Here is a 26,035-nt window from a genome sequence, read left to right as displayed (position 1 = left end):
TATGTAGCTTATCTGTAGTTCACTAGCTGGTGTCCTAATTTATTGTGTTTACTGGATAAGTATCATTACGGGGTTAACAATGGTAAACTGTATAGAACTTCACTTACTTCTTATAAACAATGCTGAGACACATCACTTTAGGCGCATCCGGGAGAAGTTCCCCGATGCACTGGACCAGAACCTGAAGCAAAATGATATCCAGTTTATTTGTAATAAAAGCCTTGTATATCTCTTCTCTTTAAAGAGTACCTGTCACGAAAAAAAAACTTTTGATATGTTTCACTTCAATGCATTTGGAATACTTTCCTAAATGCATATAATGAAGAAAAAAATATGTATATTTTATAGTGAAATTTTATGTTTGAAAAAGTGACCACTAGGGGTCTCCCTGCCGCTAGTCTTTTATAGATTTCAGACTCATGCCTGGCCTGGCATAAGTCCGAAATCTCAGACTGCAGCCGGGACACGTGACCCACACAGCGCTGCTCCCTGCCTGTCAATCAGACTCCTGACATGGCCGACCGCGTCATCAGGCTCCTCCTGCCTGAGAAGGAGAGGCGCGCTGGCCATATGTCAGTGAAGTGCTGCTCTGAATGAGGATCGGGTCTGCCTTCCATATCTCTCTAAAAAATTATAGTAAGTGAGAGCTAATGTTGTTCACATGAGCATATAAGTTTGTACATTAGTGTTTCACAAATAGGGCGCCTCCAGCTGCTAGTAGTAGTTTTACAACAGCTGGAGGCACCATGGTTGTCACGCCCCCTCCCATACACTTGCATTCAGGGGATGGGGCGTGACGTCACACGGGGACGGAGTCGTGACGTCACGGACTTCCGTTCTGGTGGTCGGGACCCAGACCCTCCAGCACTTCCGGAGCAGAAACAGGTGGGTGCCGCATGCTATATTGCAGGGGTCCCCAGCGACGGGACCCCTGCGATCGGATAAGATGTCTAGGGGTGGCGTACCCCTTTAAAGTGTCGGCGAACTGTGGTAAGTACAGAGGTGTCTTCTTCATTGGCAGCTGCAATGATCCCTACCACGTGTTCGCGGACTGCGTTCACAGGTGGTGAGTCCAATGTATAATAAGCCACAAGGGCAGGTGGCTTGATAAATGATGCCCAATGTGTTGCATGAGATCGTATGGGTAATACCATATTCCTTGCCCTGTGAATCAAGGAAATTATTGGTAGGTTCAATATTACCACACGTTTTACATCCCCATTTCGGTCCATGGGAGCCAACAGCCCTTTCAGGTCTAATTCCAGCATGATGACTATGGACTAATATGTCCCGCAAGTTAGTGGCCCTTCTATAGGTAATAGATGGGGTCTTCCGAACATATTGTTCCAGAACTGGGTCCAATGTCAATATGTCCCAATATTTCTGCAAGACCTGATGAATTTCATTAGAATGTGCACCTGGGTGTCCTTTTTAGATGGTCTCTTGTATTGTAATAGCGATTCCCACAGTACAGTTTAGCATAACTTTAACACTGCACGCCGCAAGAAATTCTGTGTATGCATGGTTTACCAAGAAAAACAGAAGCACTTTGGACGCTACATATTTTAATGTCCAGCAAACCTCATGACTCTACAGCCACCCGAGTTAGGTTTGGGGTAGCAGCTGGTACAACTGTGCTGGGCCACCACACAACCATGATATTCTATTTCTTTCCGCAGCTCCAGTCACTCCACCTCCTGAGATGAACCATTTGATGGATATGTTGGCGCAGTCACAAAGTCGTAGATTGGACGATCAGAGAGCAGAGTTCACCCAGTCTCCATCGTTCCCAGACACTATGCCCACTCGCAGGGTGTCCCAAGACAATGGAGGCCTGAAGGTGAGCAATCGGAATCACATCCACTATTAAACGTCCCCCTCCTGTCTGTTGTCCATCTATACTATTATCTATACCAAAAACAATGACAGGATAAAATAAATATATACAAAAATAACACAATAAAGACTCAAATGTAGATTTTTAAAATGACCTCCCCTCAGCCCATGTAATCCACGATGCTCATTCTTTATGAACTTGACCTATTTCCCAGAAAAGCAGCTTTAAACGGGTACTCCCGGGGAAACCTTTTTTTTTTTTTTTTTTTTTTTAATTAAATAAACTGGTGCCAGAAAGTTAAACAGATTTGTAAATTACTTCTATTAAAATTTTTTAATCCTTCCAGTACTTATTAGCTGCTGAATACTACAGAGGAAATGGTTTTCTTTTTGGAACACAGAGCTCTCTGCTGACATCATGACTACAGTTCTCTCTGCTGACATCTCTGTCCATTTTAAGAACTGTCCAGAGTAGGATAAAATCCTCAAAGCAAACATATGCTGCTCTAGACAGTTCCTAAAATGGACAGAGATGTCAGCAGAGAGCACTGTGGTCATGATCTCAGCTGAGAGCTCTGTGTTCCAAAAAGAAAACCATTTCCTCTGTAGTATTATGCAGCTAATAAGTACTGGAAAGATTAAGATTTTTTTTTATAGAAGTAATTTACAAATCTGTTTACCTTTCTGGCACTAATTGATAAAAAAAAATTAAAAAAAAATAAAATAAAATAAAGTTTTCTACCGGAGTACCTCTTTAAATAGTTAGGAAAATATGAAGCAGCAAAATAGGGCATTAAGCAAATTATGAAATATTTATAGGGCCATATCTAAACACTGTTTTAGGCTTTTTATTTAACGTTATTCTACATAATATTTTTGTAAATTCTGCTCATATATATAGTACCTGAGTTACAGCCTGTTTTATACTTCAGAGTTCTTTGGACACAGTGAAGATTCTATAGACACGTAACACAGCTGTGCTCCTAGAAAACATTTACATGACAGAATTTGCATCAGCCCCATAATTAGGCTTGGGTCAAAAACACAGACGAGGTGCAAATGTTTCCATTATGCTTCCTGCCTGTAGTTTCTAATCCCAGTTTTGGATTTCAAATTCTGATGGCCCCAAAATAATTCTAAATATTCAACTAGTGGCACACAATATAAAAAAATATTAATAGGCAATGCTGAATACAATAACCTCAATGGTTTATCTATATTATAGACAATATACTGGTACCGAATATGGATGCACTATGCCAATACAGTAAACAATGAGATCTTGGATACATGTATGGAGTGACAATTTTCCCTAAAAGTGGGTGTTTCAGGGGTTTTCCAGGGGAGGGGATAAAATATTCCGATATTACCTCATTTAAAGGGGTATTCCAGAAAAAAAAATATTTTTATATATCAACTGGCTCCAGAAAGTTAAACAAATTTGTAAATTACTTCTATTAAAAAATCTTAATCCTTCTAATAATTATCAGCTTCTGAAGTTGAGTTGTTCTTTTCTGTCTGGCAACAGTGCTCTCTGCTGACATCTCTGCTTGTCTCGGGAACTGCACAGAGCAGAAGAGGTTTGCTATGGGGATTTGCTTCTAAACTGAGAGGTTCCCGAGACATGTGTCATCAGAGAGCACTTAGACAGAAAAGAACAACCCAGCAGCTCATAAGTAGGGAAAGGATTAAGATTTTTTTTTAATAGAAGTAATTTACAAATCTGTTTAACTTTTTGGAGCCAGTTGATATATAAAAAAAGTTTTTCCCTGGATAACCCCTATGGCAAATACCAATGAAGTATGTTCATCTGTCAGTGAAAACACTGAGACGTCAGCGTGTTTCCAATTGTTACTAAGGGTAACACACTAGCTATGGCAATTCAAATGATTAGCTTGACCAAGATCTGACTGAACAAAAAGTTTTCCACCGGAGTACCCCTTTAATGTGGAGAACTCTAAGTTTTAGATGGAGAACCCCTTAAAGGTACGTTTACGTGGCCGGATCTTTTGCAAGTTTCCTGCTGTGGGTTTAAAACGCATTGAAATCAATGTAATCTGCTGTTGATTTTCTGCTTTGGAAAATCCACCGTGCCTTAAAGCCACAGTGGGAAACTCACAGAAGATCCAGCCATGTGAACGTACTGTATGTGCTTTGTTAGCCAACCCCTCTCTATCCAGGAACTGCATATATTATGTTTATTATGTTTACTATATATGTTTACTGTATATGTTCCATGACGCTCATGACGTGGTGTCGTATGTAACGTTTCCATGTTGCGTATGTAACGTTTCCGTGTTGCTTCTTTGTGTCCCCATTCAGAACAAAGCATAGCCATTCTCCTAATTTCTTGGAAGAGAAGATGATTTCTCAAGATCCTTTTAAGATGTTTTGTTTTCTTATGAGAATGTTGTTCTCCCAATCAATAAATAATTTCCATCTCTACTAACCTTGTGGTTTAATGGCAGATGCGCAGTCACACCGCTCATATCCCCCACCCCTCGCAAAACATGGGGGAAATTCAAGGCCTTGCTTTAACAATAATGTGTCAGATTTTTCCTAGTTTCGCACATAATCACTTGACTTAAAGGGGTACTCCACCCCTCAACGTCTTATCCCCTATCCAAAGGATAGGGGATAAGATGTCTGATCGCGGGGGTCCCGCCGCTGGGGACCCCCTGCAATATAGCATGCGGCACCCACCTGTTACTGCTCCAGAAGCGCTGGAGGGTCTGGCTCCCGACCACGGGAACGGAAGATCGTGATGTCACAACTCCGCCCCCGTGTGACATCACGCCCCGCCCCCTCAATGCAAGTCTATGGGAGGGGGCGTCACGCCCCCTCCCATAGACTTGCATTGAGGGGGCGGGACGTGACGTCACACGGGGGCGGAGTCGTGGCATCACGATCTTCCGTTCCTGTGATCGGGAGCCAGCCCCCGTGTGACGTCACGCCCTGCTCCCTCAATGCAAGTCTATGGGAGGGGGCGTGACAGCTGTACAAGGGGGCCCAAGACATTGTACAATTTTAGCATGGCTCCTTTACGCATCCTTTTTTGCTCTATTCTTTGCATATTGACATACTGTATGTGTTTCTTTCTACCAGCCATGGCTGCGGTACTGTATACTGTTGGCAGACAAAAGCACCATACCAATGGACAAATAACATGCTACATTCCCCCCAAATAATTTGGTTATCCCAAGCACACAGACACAATAGCAGTCGCTCATTTTCCAGTATGTCCTTTTTTTGTACTGGTGCATAAAATTACACTGCCTACTCAAGATACAACTCCCATTATTCTGCGTCCTATCAGTGTATCACGGAGCTCCACAGCAATACAAACATTAAAGGAGTTCTGCAGCGACAGACAAATGCGGATAGGGGATAAAAGTCTGACTGGCGGGTCCCACCGGGTCCCATCTCCTGTACGGGGACCCGGCATTGCCACTGCTCTGTGCAGCTAATGCTTGTGTCGTCGACCTTACTAGGAGACATGCCCCCTCCATTCAGTTCTATGGGAGAGGATGGGATCCACGAACACTGCATCTCCGCCTCTCCCATAGAGATACATGGAGGGGGCATGACGGACGCGGCATCATGCTGCGGTTGACACGCCTAATGGTCCTACCACCAACCGTCCCATAAACGGTAGGAAGAAATTACGGAATGTCCACAGCAGATATTGAAATAAACCGGATTAAACTTTACTGCATATTTTATGCAACTGCAGGTAACACAACAGTCTTTGCATAGAGGACCGTAGTCCAGGTTTGCTGGGACTTCTGAATAAATGAGCTTTGCTTTGCTAGCCACTGTGCTACTGGATTTATAATAGTTGAGTTGCAGTAGTCACACAGGATTTTAGTAGTTTTGAGCTGGGTAACTCACGGTTTAGTGGCTGCAGAAGATTAGGCTTCAGGCCTAGCTTGAATTGATGATGATGATATGGATTGATGTGCTTGCTTTGAAGTGCAGGAACTGAGAGAAAGAGATTCAGTGTCAGCAGCCCCTTATATATTAAGAGGGCTGGTACAAAGCTCATTGGTAAGCATAACCTGTCAGTCCTGACCCAAGGAACTCTGGGTATAACACATGACCCAAAGGTCCTTGAACCATAGCATAACATAAATTATTCAAAAGCACGTGACCTCTAAGGTCCTATACAGAGGTATACTATAACTTAAATATATAAATATATATACATTTATTTGTTCTATTAAGAGGCGACTAGGGGTAGCCCTCCAGGAGAGCCCTACTAGCATGGAGGGACTAGACAGAGGGACAGGACCAGGTCCTGTACTGGGACACCTCAATTATATGAAAGGTAATACGCAGGGCCAGCCCAAGACATTGTGCTGCCTGGGTCCAGGAGTGAAATTTTTGTGTGCGCTGAAGTCTGACATCATCGCGCATGCCTCCATTCTGCTCCCCAGAGGAGTCGCAGGCCGCAGCGCTTGTTCACAGGCCTCTATGGGCGGCTCGTGGCTGTATTATACAGCCGCCCGTAGTACCTATTACTCAGCTGCAGCTGCCTGTCCCTGCCTGTAAAGAATCTACTTGGGGTGACAATTTGCTGCCCCTGTGAATGTGCCGCCTGGGTCCAATGGACCCGGTGGGACCCATTGTAGGGAGGGACCTGTTAATTCGTAAAGTAAAGCTGCTTGTCAGAAAAAAAACAATTCTTAAAGGGGTTCTCCAGATTTGGTTAACTTGTAAAAAAAAAAGCACCCATCACACGGTCACGCCTTGTAATATTCAATTTGTAGTAATGTGTGCTTCTAGTGTATGCCCGCAGACAATTGGCGCCGGCATGTTCTGCCGGTGCTAGGACAGCTCGGAAACACGCCGTCTCCATAGACAGCAATGCATTTCCGCGCGGATTTCGCAGAAAGAATTGACATCGAAAGTGACATGGAATCGGAATTTGCGCAGTGTGTACAGTGCAGCAGATTCCCATTGAAAACAATGCTCGCAAATTCTGTCATGTGAACGAGGTCTTAAGCAGGACCTAGAGGGAAAATGGTTAATATTCACAGTATCCATGAACTATACATGAACAGATTTTTAGAAAAGACAATGGGAGAGACTTCAGCAGGAGTCGTTGCCCATAGCAACCAATCAGATGACTGATTTTGCTTTCATTTTGAAATCAACAAGATGGAGTCTGATTGGTTGCTATAGGCAACTGCTTCACCATTCTCTTTTATTGTGTCTGTGTACACTGCGCTAAGGCCTTTCTTTAGAGAAGTAGTCAACAAACTGCGGCCCTCCAGCTGTTGCAAAACTACAACTTCCAGCATGCCCGGACAGCCGTTGGCTGTCCGGGCATGCTGGGAGTTGTAGTTTTGCAACAGCTGGAGGACCTCCATTTGAAGACCACTGTTTTAGAGGTATACATCGTAAAAATTACCCAGTGTATATGATATATGCTTCTAAGTGGGCATCCATCTTATATAATAGTCAGTTTCCAGCGTCTACCAAGCTCAAATGTACCAACATATCCCCAAAGCTCGTATGAGGGAAAGAAAGCTTCACCTAAAATGGTGGCTGATGTGTGGAAACCGGAGAAAATTACCTAAAATGTCCTGCATCTAACATAGGGCCCTTGGGACTTAAACTGGTGCCAGAAAGTTAAACAGATTTGTAAATAATTTCTATTAAAAAATCTTAATCCTTCCAGTACTTTTTAGGGGCTGTATACTACAGAGGAAATGCTTTCTTTTTGGATTTCTCCGATATCACGACCACAGTGCTCTCTGCTGACCTCTGCTGTCCATTTTTGGGACTGTCCAGAGCAGGAGAAAATCCTCATAGCAAACATATGCTGCTCTGGACAGTTCCTAAAATGGACAGCAGAGGTCAGCAGAGAGCACTGTGGTCGTGACATCAGAGAGATCCAAAAAGAAAAGCATTTCCTCTGTAGTATACAGCCCATAAAATGTATTGGAAGGATTAAGATTTTTTAATTGAAGTGATTTACAAATCTGTTTAACCTTCTGGCAGCAGTTGATTAAAAAACAAAGGTTTTCCATGGGAGTACCCCTTTAATAGTATCATGCCACAAAGACTTTGTGCGTTATCCCTTACAAGCAATGCTTCATATGGGTGCCCCCATAAGGTCAACAAGCACCTCTATGGGTTCCCAATTATGGCTCCATACAACACACAGCCATAATACAGATATGTGGCTGAGGCCTTAGACTTCTATGATACACGTAAGGCCCAGGGCCGGCTCTGCCTATATGCAAAATAGGCCTACAGTGCCATAAAATAGGCCTAGAGCGCCCAAAATAGGCCTAGGGCGCCCTATTGATAGGGACTGCCCCTCTGCCTGCTGTAATAAAGTTAGCCAGCATCTAGCAAAACCCTGCCACCCTACCCCCACCCCACCGTACTATAATATTCTGCTTTTTTCAGCCTGTTGGAGGAGCACAGAGCCACTTCCGAGGCAGACAGGCTCAATCACTGTTAGGTCTGTCCAACATCCTGACATCACGCGCGCCTCCAAACATCGAGAGGAGCAAATGGGCGGGGTCAAGGGGCAGCAAAATTAGCTTTCGCCTAGATGGCAAAAATCCTTGCACCAGGCCTGATAAGGCCCCCATTTCGGCGGGACGGGCCTACTGTCTAATGTGAATTGGTAGCCCCCCTGACTCTACTCTGATCTCAGAGGAGAGAATGATCAGGCATGTTGTAGTTCAATTGCCTGATCCTTTTGATCTCAGAGAGATATGCCATATTCCAGAGAAGTGTGGCAGCAGCTTTCCCCTCCTCTGTTCATTCAAAACACAATTTTTTTTTCTTTTTCGGGGCCAAAGGTTCAAGTGTATAGAGGGATATCAGGAAAGATAGCTGAATGAACATTTGGCCAACAGGTGTGGCACATGTATAGGTTACCTACAGACTCATAGGCACTTGTATCATGTTGTATAGTGCAGTGATTCTAGGGATGAGTGCCTCCACAATACAGCATGCAATAGATTATACCACAGTGATTTTGTTTTTGTGCCACATGGAGGTACATTAGGACCCACAACGGGGTCTTTTGTATGGCTGTGAATTTGAAGCCTCAGACTAAACCCAAATATATACAATGATGGGGATTTAAAATCGTGAAACCCACCCTATTTTTCTTGGGTTGTAAGACACAATTTTGGTGCAGGGCAAGTCCTCCAGAGGGAGAGACGCTCTTTGTAGCTAATCTCCACTTTGGCCAAGAGATGAGGACCCCCTTCCCCTCCATACCAACCCATATGGTAGAATATAGCATGGAATACATTGCCGTCTATGGAAACCAGCAATGTCAGCGCGATCCTAATGTGATTCCTAGTCCTCAATATATTTTTATATTTTTTTTCTCTCTGAAAATGTGTCTCTAGGAATTTTGTAAAAAATGGCATCTGGTGTCTTCCTGGAGTCTCCACACCGAGTGACACGAGCCGCCATCTTTTCACTGCATTTACACTACAGTATCGTCTACCATCTGTGACTGTATGAAATATACTCAACTATGGTGCACTTTGAGAGATATGGTATGTCCAGAAGTTACCGATATAGACAACAACACTACATTTCCCACAATGCAATGCACCAGATTGCGTTTCATTATAGGGTTATAGCCGTAAACGCTGTTCCTATGTGCACGTTGCTGCTGGGTTTCAAGGGGCGGCCACCAAATTTGGTTGCATTGCATGTGATATTAAGGGACTTATTATAAATGGTCTACTGTTCATTGGCTGTATCTGGTGTTATAGCTGTAGTACCGGTCATACTCATAGATAACAGTGGCGCTGTTTCCGTACATAACCATCATCCTATTCTCGTACACAACCCCTTTAAAGGGAAGCAAGCATTAGATTTTACCTTCTATAAAGCGTTATCAATGGTAAAATCTAATGCTTAAGTAGACTTGAAGTAAATTTTAAGTTTAAAGGAGTTCTCCACCATAAGGTGATTTGAGTACGTACCTGGCAGACAGTAATGGACATGCTTAGGAAGGATCTGTGCTTGTCTTGGGGCTAAATGGCTATGTTGTGAGATTACTATAACACTGTGGCTGTTACGCCGAGCGCTCCGGGTCCCCGCTCCTCCCCGGAGCGCTCGCTACACTCTCCTCACTGCAGCGCTCCGGTCAGATCCACTGACCCGGGGCGCTGCGATACCGCCTCCAGCCGGGATGCGATTCGCGATGCGGGTAGCGCCGGCTCGCGATGCGCACCCCGGCTCCCGTACCTTACTCGCTCCCCGTCGGTCCTGTCCCGGCGCGCGCGGCCCCGCTCCTTAGGGCGCGCGCGCGCCGGGTCTTTGCGATTTAAAGGGCCACTGCGCCGCTGATTGGCGCAGTGGTTCCAATTAGTCTGATCACCTGTGCACTTCCCTATATCACCTCACTTCCCCTGCACTTCCTTGCTGGATCTTGTTGCCATCGTGCCAGTGAAAGCGTTCCTTGTGTGTTCCTAGCCTGTGTTCCAGACCTCCTGCCGTTGCCCCTGACTACGATCCTTGCTGCCTGCCCCGACCTTCTGCTACGTCCGACCTTGCTTCTGTCTACTCCCTTGTACCGCGCCTATCTTCAGCAGCCAGAGAGGTGAGCCGTTGCTAGTGGATACGACCTGGTCACTACCGCCGCAGCAAGACCATCCCGCTTTGCGGCGGGCTCTGGTGAAAACCAGTAGTGTCTTAGAACCGGTCCACTAGCACGGTCCTCGCCATCCCTCTCTGGCACAGAGGATCCACCTCCTGCCAGCCGGCATCGTGACAGTAGATCCGGCCATGGATCCCGCTGAAGTTCCTCTGCCAGTTGTCGCTGACCTCACCACGGTGGTCGCCCAGCAGTCACAACAGATAGCGCAACAAGGCCAACAGCTGTCTCAACTGACCGTTATGCTACAGCAGTTACTACCACAGCTTCAGCAATCATCTCCTCCGCCAGCTCCTGCACCTCCTCCGCAGCGAGTGGCCGCTTCTGGTTTACGCCTATCCTTGCCGGATAAATTTGATGGGGACTCTAAGTTTTGCCGTGGCTTTCTTTCCCAATGCTCCCTGCACTTGGAGATGATGTCGGACCAGTTTCCCACTGAAAGGTCTAAGGTGGCTTTCGTAGTCAGCCTTCTGTCTGGAAAAGCCCTGTCTTGGGCCACACCGCTCTGGGACCGCAATGACCCCGTCACTGCCTCTGTACACTCCTTCTTCTCGGAAATCCGAAGTGTCTTTGAGGAACCTGCCCGAGCCTCTTCTGCTGAGACTGCCCTGTTGAACCTGGTCCAGGGTAATTCTTCCGTTGGCGAGTATGCCGTACAATTCCGTACTCTTGCTTCAGAATTATCCTGGAATAATGAGGCCCTCTGCGCGACCTTTAAAAAAGGCCTATCCAGCAACATTAAAGATGTTCTGGCCGCACGAGAAATCCCTGCTAATCTACATGAACTCATTCACCTAGCCACTCGCATTGACATGCGTTTTTCCGAAAGGCGTCAGGAGCTCCGCCAGGATATGGACTCTGTTCGCACGAGGCGTTTCTTCTCCTTGGCTCCTCTCTCCTCTGGTCCCCTGCAATCCGTTCCTGTGCCTCCCGCCGTGGAGGCTATGCAGGTCGACCGGTCTCGCCTGACACCTCAAGAGAGGACACGACGCCGCATGGAGAACCTCTGCCTGTACTGTGCTAGTACCGAACACTTCCTGAAGGATTGTCCTATCCGTCCTCCCCGCCTGGAAAGACGTACGCTGACTCTGCACAAAGGTGAGACAGTCCTTGATGTCTACTCTGCTTCTCCACGTCTTACTGTGCCTGTGCGGATGTCTGCCTCTGCCTTCTCCTTCTCTACTATGGCCTTCTTGGACTCCGGATCTGCAGGAAATTTTATTTTGGCCTCTCTCGTCAACAGGTTCAACATCCCAGTGACCAGTCTCGCCAGACCCCTCTACATCAATTGTGTAAACAATGAAAGATTGGACTGTACCATACGTTTCCGCACGAAGCCCCTTCTAATGTGCATCGGATCTCACCACGAGAGGATTGAACTTTTGGTCCTCCCCAATTGCACTTCTGAAATTCTCCTTGGACTTCCCTGGCTTCAACTTCATTCCCCAACCCTGGATTGGTCCACTGGGGAGATCAAGAGTTGGGGGCCCTCTTGTTCCAAGGACTGCCTAAAACCGGTTCCCAGTAACCCTTGCCGTGACTCTGTGGTTCCTCCTGTAACCGGTCTCCCCAAGGCCTATATGGACTTTGCGGATGTTTTTTGCAAAAAACAAGCTGAGACTCTACCTCCTCACAGGCCTTATGATTGTCCTATCGACCTCCTCCCGGGCACTACTCCACCCCGGGGGAGAATTTATCCTCTATCCGCCCCAGAGACTCTTGCCATGTCTGAATACGTCCAGGAAAATTTAAAAAAGGGCTTTATCCGTAAATCCTCCTCTCCTGCCGGAGCCGGATTTTTCTTTGTGTCCAAAAAAGATGGCTCCCTACGTCCTTGCATTGACTACCGCGGTCTTAATAAAATCACGGTTAAGAACCGCTACCCCCTACCCCTCATCTCTGAACTCTTTGATCGCCTCCAAGGTGCCCACATCTTTACCAAACTGGACTTAAGAGGTGCTTATAATCTCATCCGCATCAGAGAGGGGGATGAGTGGAAAACGGCATTTAACACCAGAGATGGACACTTTGAGTATCTGGTCATGCCCTTTGGCCTGTGCAACGCCCCTGCCGTCTTCCAAGACTTTGTTAATGAAATTTTTCGTGATCTTTTATACTCCTGTGTTGTTGTATATCTGGACGATATCCTGATTTTTTCTGCCAATCTAGAAGAACACCGCCAGCATGTCCGTATGGTTCTTCAGAGACTTCGTGACAATCAACTCTATGCCAAAATAGAGAAATGTCTGTTTGAATGCCAATCTCTTCCTTTCCTAGGATACTTGGTCTCTGGCCAGGGACTACAAATGGATCCAGACAAACTCTCTGCCGTCTTAGATTGGCCACGCCCCTCCGGACTCCGTGCTATTCAACGCTTTTTGGGGTTCGCCAATTATTACAGGCAATTTATTCCACATTTTTCTACCGTTGTGGCTCCTATCGTGGCTTTAACCAAAAAAAATGCCGATCCCAAGTCTTGGCCTCCTCAAGCGGAAGACGCCTTTAAACGGCTCAAGTCTGCCTTTTCTTCGGCTCCCGTGCTCTCCAGACCTGACCCTTCCAAACCCTTCCTATTGGAGGTTGATGCCTCCTCAGTGGGAGCTGGAGCTGTCCTTCTACAAAAAAATTCTTCCGGGCATGCTGTTACTTGTGGTTTTTTTTCTAGGACCTTCTCTCCGGCGGAGAGGAACTACTCCATCGGGGATCGAGAGCTTCTAGCCATTAAATTAGCACTTGAGGAATGGAGGCATCTGCTGGAGGGATCAAGATTTCCAGTTATTATTTACACCGATCACAAGAACCTCTCCTACCTCCAGTCTGCCCAACGGCTGAATCCTCGCCAGGCCAGGTGGTCTCTGTTCTTTGCCCGATTTAATTTTGAAATTCACTTTCGGCCTGCCGATAAGAACATTAGGGCCGATGCTCTCTCTCGTTCCTCGGATGCTTCTGAAGTTGAACACTCTCCGCAACACATCATTCCTCCTGACTGCCTGATTTCCACTTCTCCAGCCTCCATCAGGCAAACTCCTCCAGGAAAGACCTTTGTTTCTCCACGCCAACGCCTCGGAATCCTCAAATGGGGTCACTCCTCCCATCTCGCAGGTCATGCGGGCATCAAGAAATCTGTGCAACTCATCTCTCGCTTCTATTGGTGGCCGACTCTGGAGACGGATGTTGTGGACTTTGTGCGAGCCTGCACTATCTGTGCCCGGGATAAGACTCCTCGCCAGAAGCCCGCTGGTTTTCTTCATCCTCTGCCTGTCCCCGAACAGCCTTGGTCTCTGATTGGTATGGATTTTATTACTGATTTACCCCCTTCCCGTGGCAACACTGTTATTTGGGTGGTCGTTGATCGATTCTCCAAAATGGCACATTTCATCCCTCTTCCTGGTCTTCCTTCAGCGCCTCAGTTGGCTAAACAATTTTTTGTACACATTTTTCGTCTTCACGGGTTGCCTACGCAGATCGTCTCGGATAGAGGCGTCCAATTCGTGTCTAAATTCTGGAGGGCTCTCTGTAAACAACTCAAGATTAAATTAAATTTTTCTTCTGCATATCATCCTCAATCCAATGGACAAGTAGAAAGAGTTAACCAGGTCTTGGGTGATTATTTACGACATTTTGTTTCCTCCCGCCAGGATGACTGGGCAGATCTTCTTCCATGGGCCGAATTCTCGTATAACTTCAGAGTCTCTGAATCTTCCTCCAAATCCCCATTTTTCGTGGTGTACGGCCGTCACCCTCTTCCCCCCCTCCCTACCCCGTTGCCCTCTGGTCTGCCCGCTGTGGATGAAATTTCTCGTGACCTTTCCATCATATGGAGAGAGACCCAAAATTCTCTCTTACAGGCTTCATCACGCATGAAGAAGTTCGCGGATAAGAAAAGAAGAGCTCCTCCCATTTTTTCCCCTGGAGACAAGGTATGGCTCTCCGCTAAATATGTCCGCTTCCGTGTCCCTAGCTACAAGTTGGGACCACGCTATCTTGGTCCTTTCAAAATTTTGTGCCAGATTAATCCTGTCTCTTACAAACTTCTTCTTCCTCCTTCTCTTCGTATTCCTAATGCCTTTCACGTTTCTCTTCTTAAACCACTTATCATCAACCGTTTCTCTCCCAAATCTGTTCCTCCCACTCCTGTTTCCGGCTCCTCGGACATCTTCTCCGTCAAAGAAATTCTGGCATCCAAAAAGGTCAGAGGGAAAACCTTTTTTTTAGTGGATTGGGAGGGTTGTGGTCCAGAAGAGAGATCCTGGGAACCTGAGGACAATATCCTAGACAAAAGTCTGCTCCTCAGGTTCTCAGGCTCTAAGAAGAGGGGGAGACCCAAGGGGGGGGGTACTGTTACGCCGAGCGCTCCGGGTCCCCGCTCCTCCCCGGAGCGCTCGCTACACTCTCCTCACTGCAGCGCTCCGGTCAGATCCACTGACCCGGGGCGCTGCGATACCGCCTCCAGCCGGGATGCGATTCGCGATGCGGGTAGCGCCCGCTCGCGATGCGCACCCCGGCTCCCGTACCTGACTCGCTCCCCGTCGGTCCTGTCCCGGCGCGCGCGGCCCCGCTCCTTAGGGCGCGCGCGCGCCGGGTCTTTGCGATTTAAAGGGCCACTGCGCCGCTGATTGGCGCAGTGGTTCCAATTAGTCTGATCACCTGTGCACTTCCCTATATCACCTCACTTCCCCTGCACTTCCTTGCCGGATCTTGTTGCCATCGTGCCAGTGAAAGCGTTCCTTGTGTGTTCCTAGCCTGTGTTCCAGACCTCCTGCCGTTGCCCCTGACTACGATCCTTGCTGCCTGCCCCGACCTTCTGCTACGTCCGACCTTGCTTCTGTCTACTCCCTTGTACCGCGCCTATCTTCAGCAGCCAGAGAGGTGAGCCGTTGCTAGTGGATACGACCTGGTCACTACCGCCGCAGCAAGACCATCCCGCTTTGCGGCGGGCTCTGGTGAAAACCAGTAGTGTCTTAGAACCGGTCCACTAGCACGGTCCTCGCCATCCCTCTCTGGCACAGAGGATCCACCTCCTGCCAGCCGGCATCGTGACAGTGGCTAGCTTTTTGTGAACTAATATTTCCTGTTTGACTTTTCTTTTTTTTTTTTACTACAAATCCCACAATTCCATTGTATTCCCTCCCATACATCAGCCACCCCACCCATTGAAACACAAATGAGCTGCATCCATTCAAAAGACCTGTGGTTTTCAATCAGGGTGCCTACAGCTGTTGCATTAGTTGCAGATTGATCTCTCTCCCACCAAGCGATCGCTCCACCCATTGAAGCAGACAGGCTCCCTGTCATCAGCTGACTAGTGATGTCAGGTCTCGGTCGCATTGCAACCTGGGAAAAATCTGAGACAGCAGTCATTTTGTATGCTGGTAAAAATAAATATTGGGGTGAAAATCACATAAGAATTGTGAGAAAACCGTCACACACAGGTACAGACACTATATTATGAACTACACTAACTTCACAGCCCCTGTAGATTAGTCAAATAAAAAAAATTCCTGGAATACCCCTTTAAATGATATACCGATGACCATAAATCGTCTTCTAGAACAGTGGTCCCAAAACTACAGACCTCCAGATGTTGCAAAACTACAGCTCCCAGCATGCCCGGACAGCCGTTGGCTGTCCGGGCATGCTGGGAGTTGTAGTTTTGCAACATCTGGAGATTCACAGTTTGAAGACCACATCTCTAGCAGTTTCCTTTCTAGGGTTTCCAATGACGGTAATGTTTGGTATGAAAAGCTTTGCCCTGTCTTACTCACTAACGCCACCGCTGGTTCCCTCTCTTGCCAGGAAGCTGAAGTTCCTATCGTGCCCGATGACTATTTTAGCTTCATCAATCAAGTCCACAGTCGGCATCTCGGAAAGCATCTAAAAAATCCCGGAGGACGAAAATAGAAGTCCAAGAGGGGGACACCGATACATGTGACCCAAGATGTGTGCCACAAAAATGTCCCATCGATTCACTTTAATTGGCGGGATACCGAAATTGGACAAAATCTAAAATCTAACCGGAACACCTATGTCCGAGGAGCAGGACTATTTTTAAAAAAATTTTTATTATCAGCTATATTCTGTTACTTAAAGGGGTTATCCAGTAAAAAACTTTTTTTTATATATCAACTGGCTCCAGAAAGTTAAACAGATTTGTAAATTACTTTTATTAAAAAAAATCTTAATCCTTTCAGCACTTATGAGCTGCTGAAGTTGAGTTGTTCTTTTCTATCTACGTGCTCTCTGATGACACCTGTCTTGGGAACTGTCCAGAGTAGAAGCAAATCCCCATAGCAAACCTCTTCTATTCTGTGTAGTTCCCGAGACAAGCAGAGATGTCAACAGAGAGCACTGTTGTCAGACAGAAAAGAACAACTCAACTTTAGCAGCTGATAATAATTGGAAGGATGAAGATTTTTTTTTAATAGAAGTAATTTACAAATCTGTTTAACTTTCTAGAGCCAGTTGATGTCTTTTTTTCCTGGAATACCCCTTTAAAAGGGTTATCCAGGAATAGGAAAACAGAGCTACTATCTTTCAAAAACTGCTCCGGGTCTGTCTCCAGGTTGGGTGTGGTTCTGCAGCTTAGTTCCATTGAAGTGAATGGAGCCAAGTTGTAAGACCACACCCAACCTGGAGACAGACGTGGAGCTGTTTTTGAAAGAAATTACGTGTGTTTTTCTATTCCTGGATAACCCCTACAAAGTGGTGGTGGTGGTGAAAATCTTCATTTCTTGGCCAAAGTAGAGAGTGGCTATAAAGAGAGTCTCTGGAGGACCTGTCCTGCATTGCACAGACAACCCATTCTTTTGACTAGACAATGTGTACTTCTTATCTCCACCTGTGGTGGCGCTGTTGGGAAATCACTTAAGGCCAGATTACAGCTCATCGCTGGGGGTCACAGCCGTGAGCCACTATATGGTCAGACAGTAGAGATTGTCCAAAACTGAACCCCCGTCTTCACGACAACTTATCTCATAGGTTGGGTTGCAATACCACCTAGTACTAAATCACATGTCGTAAGTAATTTAAATGCATAGCCGTGTTATATATATATAAAAAAAAATATAACAAAAAAAACCACCATAAAATACAATGCAATATGGCACGACATAATGTGACCTTTTTATATAGTCCTATGGGGGAACAAATCTTATGTGATTTAGTATTATAATACTAGTGTTGCTCGAGAATATTCGCAATGCAAATTTTATTCGCGAATATCGCATATCGAATATTCGCGAAAATAGCACTATATATTCGTAATTGCGAATATTCATTTTTTTTTTCACAGTACACATCCCAGTGATCACCCCTCTCTGCTTCCAGCTTGTGTGGTGTAAAGAAGGCTCTAATACTACTGTGTGAGACTGGCGTGCGAATTTTCGCATATGCAAATTTTTGTATATACTAATTTCCGCATATGCAAATTTTCGCATGCGTGAATTTTCGCATATGCGAAAATAAACCGTGAATATTACGAATATGTGAATTTAGCGAATATATGACGAATGAATGGAACTAGCATGGTAACTCCTTACTGTGGCTCTGCAGCAAGGAGGGTTCATGTGTTCCCGGTATCAGTTTCTGGAGTTTACCTCTCTGTATTATATCCCACATCTTGTAAATATTAAGCACACTTAAAGGGGTACTCCGCTGCTCAGTGTTTGGAACAAACTGTTCCGAATGCTGGAGCCGCCACCAGGAGCTCGTGACATCATAGCCCAGCCCCCTTACAATGTCATGTCCCGCCCCCTCAATGCAAGTCTATGGGAGGGGGCGTGACATCCGTCACGCCCCCTCCCATAGACTTGCATTGAGGGGGAGGGGCGTGATGTCATGAGGGGCGGGGCTATGATGTCACGAGCTCCTGGTGCCGGCTCCAGCATTCGGAACAGTTTGTTCCAAACGCTGAGCAGCGGAGTACCCCTTTAAAGGGAGGGTCTGCCCGGGAGCTACCTTGCAGATTACATCAAGTAGCCGCATGAGTAGGAATCCTCCACTAGGGCACCTTTCCCTTCACTAGATGGCAGACAGCTAAGGTTTATGGCGGTCTGTGAGCAGTATACACACTATGGTAACTACTACTATTTAAAGGGTACCTCTCATCAAATAAACTTTTGATATATTTTAGATTACTGAATGTTGAATAACTTTCCAATAGCATATTAATGAAAAATATGCTTCTTTCTATTGTATTTTTCCCGATCAGTCCTGTCAGCAAGCATTTCTGACTCATGCTGGAGTCCTAAACACTCAGAGCTGCCAGCCTGCTTTGTTCACAGCCAAACAGGCTGTGAACAAAGCAGGCTGGCAGCTCTGAGTGTTCTCCTTTGTGAACAAAGCAGACTGGCAGCTCGTAGTGTTTAGGACTCCAGCATGAGTCTGAAATGCTTGCTGCCAGGACTGGTAGGGAGACCCCTAGTGGTCATTTCTTCAAAGTGGAAAATTACCCTTTAAGCAACTTTGTAATGTATATTGTCAAGCAGAGGCGGAGTGGAACTTTACTTTCCATTTGTCATTTTGTATGGTATCTGCTCCTAATGTTACAGTCTAGTGCAGTGGCCTCCAAACTGTGCACCTCAAACTATTGTAAAACTACAACTCCCAGCATGCCCGGACAGCAGATAGCTAGAGGTCCACAGTTTGGAGACCACTGGTCTAGTGAGTCCTTCCTAGTATTAATTATACAGTGTCAATAAAGAAAAGTGTTCCAAACTGAAGGGTCCCCTTTGTGCTTTAATAAACCATAACGTTTGACTACATTATGCCTGATAATCGGCCCATATAAAAGGACCATAAAGGAGTTAAAAAAATGTTTTCAAATCATCTGATGCCAGAAAATGATACAGATTTGTAAATAACTTCTATTTAAAAATATTAACCCTTCCAGTACTTATTAGCTGCTGTATGCTCCAAAGGAAGTTGTGTAGTTCTTTCCAGTATGACCACAGTGCTCTCTGCTGCCACCTCTGCCCAGAGTAGAAGTAAATCCCCATGGCAAACCTCTCCTGCTCTGGACAGTTCCTGACATGGACAGAGGTGTCAGCAGAGAGCACTGTGGTCAGACAGAAAAGAACTACACAACTACCTCTGGAGCATTCAGCAGCCAATAAGTACTGGAAGAATTAAAGGGGTACTTCACTTGGAGAAGGCGGCGGGGTCGTGACACCCCCTCAATGCAAGTCTATGGGAGGGGGCGTGATGGCTATGACATCACGAGGGGCATGGCCGTGCCCCAGCTGCGGGACCCCCGCAATCAGACATGTAATCCCCTATCCTATGGATAGGGGATAAGATGTCTAGGGGTGGAGTATCCCTTTAAGATTTTTAAATAGAAATAATTTACAAATCTGTTTAATTTCTGGCACCAGTTGATTTGAAAACATGTTTTGCCCTCCGGAATACCCTTTAAGATGCTTGTGTACTTAAAAGGGTACCTGTCACCATGAAAATTATATCTAATCTATCACCATCATATTATAGAGCAGGAGGAGCTGAGCAGATTGATATATAGGATTATGGGAAAGGATTAAAGTCAAGTGGGCAGCATAGTTTAAGAGTCCAATGGGCAGTCCAGTGACAGGACCGCCCATTGGACACTTAAATACAGAAAGATCAGAGATTTCAATTAATAAGTGAAAGTTATGCTGAATCTTTTTATATCATTCTGCTCAGCTCCTGCTCTATAACATGATGCCGGTAGATTAGATAGCATTTTCATGGTAACAGGTTCCCTTAAAGCTTATGGGGTACACCTATGACTGATAAACTTTTGGGGGTGTATCTGTGGCTTAGATACTTAAAGGGGTACTCCGGTGAAAAACTTTTTTTTTTTTAAATCAACTGGTGCCAGAAAGTTAAACAGATTTGTAAATTACTTCTATTAAAAAATCTTAATCCTTCCTGTACTTATTAGCTGCTGAATACTACAGAGGAAATTCTTTTCTTTTTGAAACACAAAGCTGTCTGCTGACATCATGAGCACAGTGCTCTCTGCTGACATCTCTGTCCATTTTAGGAAGTGTCCAGAATAAAAGGAAATCCCCATAGCAAACAAATGCTGCTCTGGGCAGTTCCTAAAATGGACAGAGAGGTCAGCAGAGAGCACTGTGCTCATGATGTCAGCAGACAGCTTTGTGTTTCAAAAAGAAAAGAATTTCCTCTGTAGTATTCAGCAGCTAATAAGTACAGGAAGGATTAAGATTTTTTAATAGAAGTAATTTACAAATATATTTAAAGGGGTACTCCGGTGAAAACCTTTTTTCTTTTAAATCAACTGGTGGCAGAAAGTGAAACATATTTTTAAATTACTTCTATTAAAAAATCTTAATCCTTCCAGTACTTATTAGCTGCTGAATGCTACAGAGGAAATTTCTTTCTTTTTGGAACACTGATGACATCACGAACATAGTGCTCTCTACTGACATCTCTGTCCTTTTTAGCAACCATGCATAGCAGATGCATAGCAGATGCATAGCAAATGCATGCTAAGGGCAGCATGGTGGCTCAGTGGTTAGCACTGCTGCCTTGCAGTGCTGTGGACTTGGGTTCAAATCCCACTAAGGACAACAATAAATAAAGAGTTATTATTATTATAATAACGTCAGCAGAGAGAACTGTGGTCGTGATGTCATCAGAGAGCATTCCAAAAAGAAAAGAATTTCCTCTGTAGTATTGAGCAGCTAATAAGTACAAGAAGGATTAAGATTTTTTAATAGAAGTAATTTACAAATATGTTTAACTTTCTGGCACCAGTTGATTTAAAGGAAAAAAGGTTTTCACCGGAGTACCCCTTTAACTTTCTGGCACCAGTTGAATTAAAATAAAAAGTTTTCCACAATAGTACCCCTTTAAGGTAGGTAGCGTGCAAGTAAGGTAGTGCACTCACCTATGTTGGTAACACTCCGAACGCATAAGAAGATGGCATAAGGTATTACATTTACCAGAGTGTAGTGTGGATTTGTGATTGCAGCCAATATTGAAGACCCATTATGGGACGCAAAGGTATAAGGCTGTGGTCTTCAACCTGCGGACCTCCAGATGTTGCAAAACTAAACTCCCAGCATGCCCGGACAGCCAACGGCTGTCCGGGCATGCTGGGAGTTGTAGTTTTGCAACATCTGGAGGTCAGCAGGTTGAAGAACATTGCCTTATACCGTTGCTGTATGCACCTGTTACTGTATGCACCTGATGAAGAGGATAGTTATTCCTGGAAACACGTTGTCCTATCTGTTCCTAATTAAATCTTTATTTTATTAGCCTGTGACAAATTTAGTGCTCCCGGTCAGCACCTGTAAGTATCCCTTATGCCATAAGGGATACTTGCAGGTGCTGACCGGGAGCACTACATTTGTCACAGGCTAATAAAATAAAGATTAAATTAGGAACAGATAGGACAAGTGTTTCCAGGAATAACTATCCTCTTCATCAGGTGCATACAGTAACAGGTAATACACAGACTTTTTACACCTACTTACCCGGTGATGGGGCATGCCAGCAAAGCTCTGGCACATATACTTCTGAGGCCAAGTTCAAACTGCGTAATTTGTGCAGAGTGTTGGCATGGAAAACATGTGTGGACATTGTACACATTCGAAAAATCCAGCGGGTGCTAGGCTTTCTCGGAAATGCGCTGTCTCATAGACATTTTGGAGCGAAATCCACAAAAAAAGAATAGAAAAGTCTATTCTTTTTGCAGATGCCGGAATCGTGATTTCCACACCAGAAACATCTTCTGCGTAAATTCCACTGTGTAAACATGGACATGTATGGGGGACAACTATGGCGGATGCGCTCCTAGAGGCACAACTGCAAATGACATACTTATGAGGACACACCTGTTACTGATGTACATTATGGCAATGAGGAAGAATTATCAAAACTTGTGGAGAGGGAGAGAGAGTGGTGTAGTTGCCAATAGCAACCAATAAAATAGCTTCTTTTATTTTTCAGACATGAAAATCCAATCTGATTGGTTGCTATGGGCAACGACGCCACTCTCTCTCTCTACACAGATTTTAATAAATCTCCCTCAAAGAATGTTGGTACGCCAATTTATAAAACTTCGAGTGTGTTACAATTGCATTTTGGGACTTTCTAACTTTTGATCCCCATTGGACCCAAAGGACTGGGGAATACAACATATGCTCCAGACGACTCTTGTGTATAGATATTCATGTACTCAGAGTGGCTGATATAGTTATGGGGCTCGCCTATAGCTAACGCATTTCAGGGAGTACAAATATGAACACATTTTGTTAACTAATGAAGGATCACTTGTGGCGGATATATTGGAGACTCTCCTGTGACTGAAACGTGAGGGACACTTATGTGGCTGATACAGCTATGGGGGCACGCCTGCAGCTGATATACTTAGGGAGACTTCCTTGTAATTGAGGCTACTAAACCCTACTAACATTTTAATAGATAAACCTAATATTCGTGCTTCTGAGATTACTGAGGGCGCACATACCTCACTATACTGCTGGTATAGTTATAGGGGCACAACTGCACCTGATATACTTATAGTCATTCCTGCGGCTGCAATAGTTATCAGGGCACACCTGCAGCTTGTATACTTATAGGGGCACACATGCAGCTTGTATACTTCTAGGGGCACACCTGCAGCTTGTATACTTCTAGGGGCACACATGCAGCTTGTATACTTATAGGGGCACACCTGCAGCTTGTATACTTCTAGGGGCACACCTGCAGCTTGTATACTTCTAGGGGCACACCTGCAGCTTGTATACTTATAGGGGCACACATGCAGCTTGTATACTTATAGGGGCACACCTGCAGCTTGTATACTTCTAGGGGCACACCTGCAGCTTGTATACTTCTAGGGGCACACCTGCAGCTTGTATACTTCTAGGGGCACACCTGCAGCTTGTATACTTCTAGGGGCACACCTGCAGCTTGTATACTTCTAGGGGCACACCTGCAGCTTGTATACTGATAGGGGCACACCTGCAGCTTGTATACTTCTAGGGGCACACCTGCAGCTTGTATACTTCTAGGGGCACACCTGCAGCTTGTATACTTCTAGGGGCACACCTGCAGCTTGTATACTTCTAGGGGCACACCTGCAGCTTGTATACTTCTAGGGGCACACCTGCAGCTTGTATACTTCTAGGGGCACACCTGCAGCTTGTATACTTCTAGGGGCACACCTGCAGCTTGTATACTTCTAGGGGCACACCTGCAGCTTGTATACTTCTAGGGGCACACCTGCAGCTTGTATACTTCTAGGGGCACACCTGCAGCTTGTATACTTCTAGGGGCACACCTGCAGCTTGTATACTTCTAGGGGCACACCTGCAGCTTGTATACTTTTAGGGGCACACCTGCAGCTTGTATACTTATAGGGGCACCCCTGCAGCTTGTATACTTCTAGGGGCACACCTGCAGCTTGTATACTTCTAGGGGCACACCTGCAGCTTGTATACTTATAGGGGCACACATGCAGCTTGTATACTTATAGGGGCACACCTGCAGCTTGTATACTTCTAGGGGCACACCTGCAGCTTGTATACTTCTAGGGGCACACCTGCAGCTTGTATACTTCTAGGGGCACACCTGCAGCTTGTATACTTCTAGGGGCACACCTGCAGCTTGTATACTTATAGGGGCACACCTGCAGCTTGTATACTTCTAGGGGCACACCTGCAGCTTGTATACTTCTAGGGGCACACCTGCAGCTTGTATACTTCTAGGGGCACACCTGCAGCTTGTATACTTCTAGGGGCACACCTGCAGCTTGTATACTTCTAGGGGCACACCTGCAGCTTGTATACTTCTAGGGGCACACCTGCAGCTTGTATACTTCTAGGGGCACACCTGCAGCTTGTATACTTCTAGGGGCACACCTGCAGCTTGTATACTTATAGGGGCACACCTGCAGCTTGTATACTTATAGGGGCACCCCTGCAGCTTGTATACTTATAGGGGCACACCTGCAGCTTGTATACTGATAGGGGCACACCTGCAGCTTGTATACTGATAGGGGCACACTTGCAGCTTGTAAACTTATAAGGGCACACTTGCAGCTTGTATACTTCTAGGGGCACACCTGCAGCTTGTATACTGATAGGGGCACACCTGCAGCTTGTATACTGATAGGGGCACACCTGCAGCTTGTAAACTTATAGGGGCACACCTGCAGCTTGTATATTTCTAGGGGCACACCTGCAGCTTGTATACTGATAGGGGAACACCTGCAGCTTGTATACTTATAGAGGCAAACCTGCAGCTTGTATACTGATAGGGGCACACCTGCAGCTTGTATACTTATAGGGGCACACCTGCAGCCTGTAAACTTATAAGGGCACACCTGCAGCTTGTATACTTCTAGGGGCACACCTGCAGCTTGTATACTGATAGGGGCACACCTGCAGCTTGTATACTGATAGGGGCACACCTGCAGCTTGTAAACTTATAGGGGCACACCTGCAGCTTGTATATTTCTAGGGGCACACCTGCAGCTTGTATACTGATAGGGGAACACCTGCAGCTTGTATACTGATAGGGGCACACCTGCAGCTTGTATACTTATTGGGGCACACTTGCAGCTTGTATACTTATAGGGGCACACTTGCAGCTTGTATACTTATAGGGGCACACCAACAGCTTGTATACTGATAGGGGCACACCTGCAGCTTGTATACCTATAGGGGCACACCTGCAGCTTGTATACTGATAGGGGAACACCTGCAGCTTGTATACTGATAGGGGAACACCTGCAGCTTGTATACTGATAGGGGAACACCTGCAGCTTGTATACTTATAGAGGCAAACCTGCAGCTTGTATACTGATAGGGGCACACCTGCAGCTTGTATACTTATAGGGGCACACATGCAGCTTGTATACTTATAGGGGCACACCTGCAGCTTGTATACTTATAGGGACACACCTGAAGCTTGTTTACTTATAGGGACACACCTACAGCTTGTATACTTATAGGGGCACACCTGCAGCTTGTATACTTATAGGGGCACACCTGCAGCTTGTATACTCATAGGGGCACACCTGAAGCTTGCATACTTATAGGGGCACACCTGCAGTCGGTATAATTGTACAGGCACACCTGCAGCTGGTATAGGTATGTGGGCACAAATGTGACTGATATTGTTATGGGGGCACATCTGCCGCTGGCTGGCATAGTTATGGGGCATGCCTGCAATTGGTTAATTATAAGGGCACTCCTGCAGCTTGTATACTTATAGGGGCACACCTGAAGCTTGTGTACTTATAGGGACACACCTGCAGCTTATATACTTCTAGGGACACACCTGCAGCTTGTATACTTCTAGGGGCATGCCTGCAGCTTGTATACTGATAGGGGCACACCTGCAGCTTGTATACTTATAGGGGCACACCTGCAGCTTGTATAATTCTAGCAGCACACCTGCAGCTTGTATAATTCTAGCGGCACACCTGCAGCTTGTATACTGATAGGGGCACACCTGCAGCTTGTATAATTCTAGGGGCACACCTGCAGCTTGTATACTTCTAGGGGCACACCTGCAGCTTGTATACTTATAGGGGCACACCTG

General features: G+C 45.8%; 1 protein-coding gene and 1 long non-coding RNA gene across 8 annotated transcripts in view; one reads left to right on the top strand and one right to left on the bottom strand.

The window, feature by feature from the left end:
* The window catches only part of PCP2 (Purkinje cell protein 2), a 46,924-nt gene extending 30,367 nt beyond the window's left edge, over positions 1 to 16,557 (top strand). For 2 of the 7 annotated variants that reach the window (XM_056570877.1, XM_056570878.1), the window contains exons 4-5: positions 1,680 to 1,840; positions 16,277 to 16,556. In XM_056570877.1, the coding sequence (XP_056426852.1) occupies positions 1,680 to 1,840; positions 16,277 to 16,381 (266 nt within the window). In that variant the 3' untranslated portion in view covers positions 16,382 to 16,556. Of the gene's footprint in view, positions 1 to 1,679; positions 1,841 to 4,158; positions 4,282 to 16,276 lie in introns of those variants that run through there. The other 5 variants (XM_056570880.1, XM_056570881.1, XM_056570876.1 and 2 more) reach the window with 4 other exon arrangements.
* On the bottom strand, positions 1,808 to 5,829 carry LOC130367900 (uncharacterized). Its single transcript, XR_008892210.1, has 3 exons — positions 5,728 to 5,829; positions 2,741 to 2,819; positions 1,808 to 1,908 (listed from the first exon to the last, which is right to left on the bottom strand). It is a non-coding gene; the product is annotated as an uncharacterized LOC130367900 (long non-coding RNA).
* Positions 16,558 to 26,035: the final 9,478 nt, after the last annotated feature.

This window comes from Hyla sarda, chromosome 4, assembly GCF_029499605.1.
Source record: "Hyla sarda isolate aHylSar1 chromosome 4, aHylSar1.hap1, whole genome shotgun sequence".
Classification (NCBI taxonomy): Eukaryota; Metazoa; Chordata; class Amphibia; order Anura; family Hylidae; genus Hyla; species Hyla sarda.
This window is presented reverse-complemented; position numbering and strand designations above follow the sequence as displayed.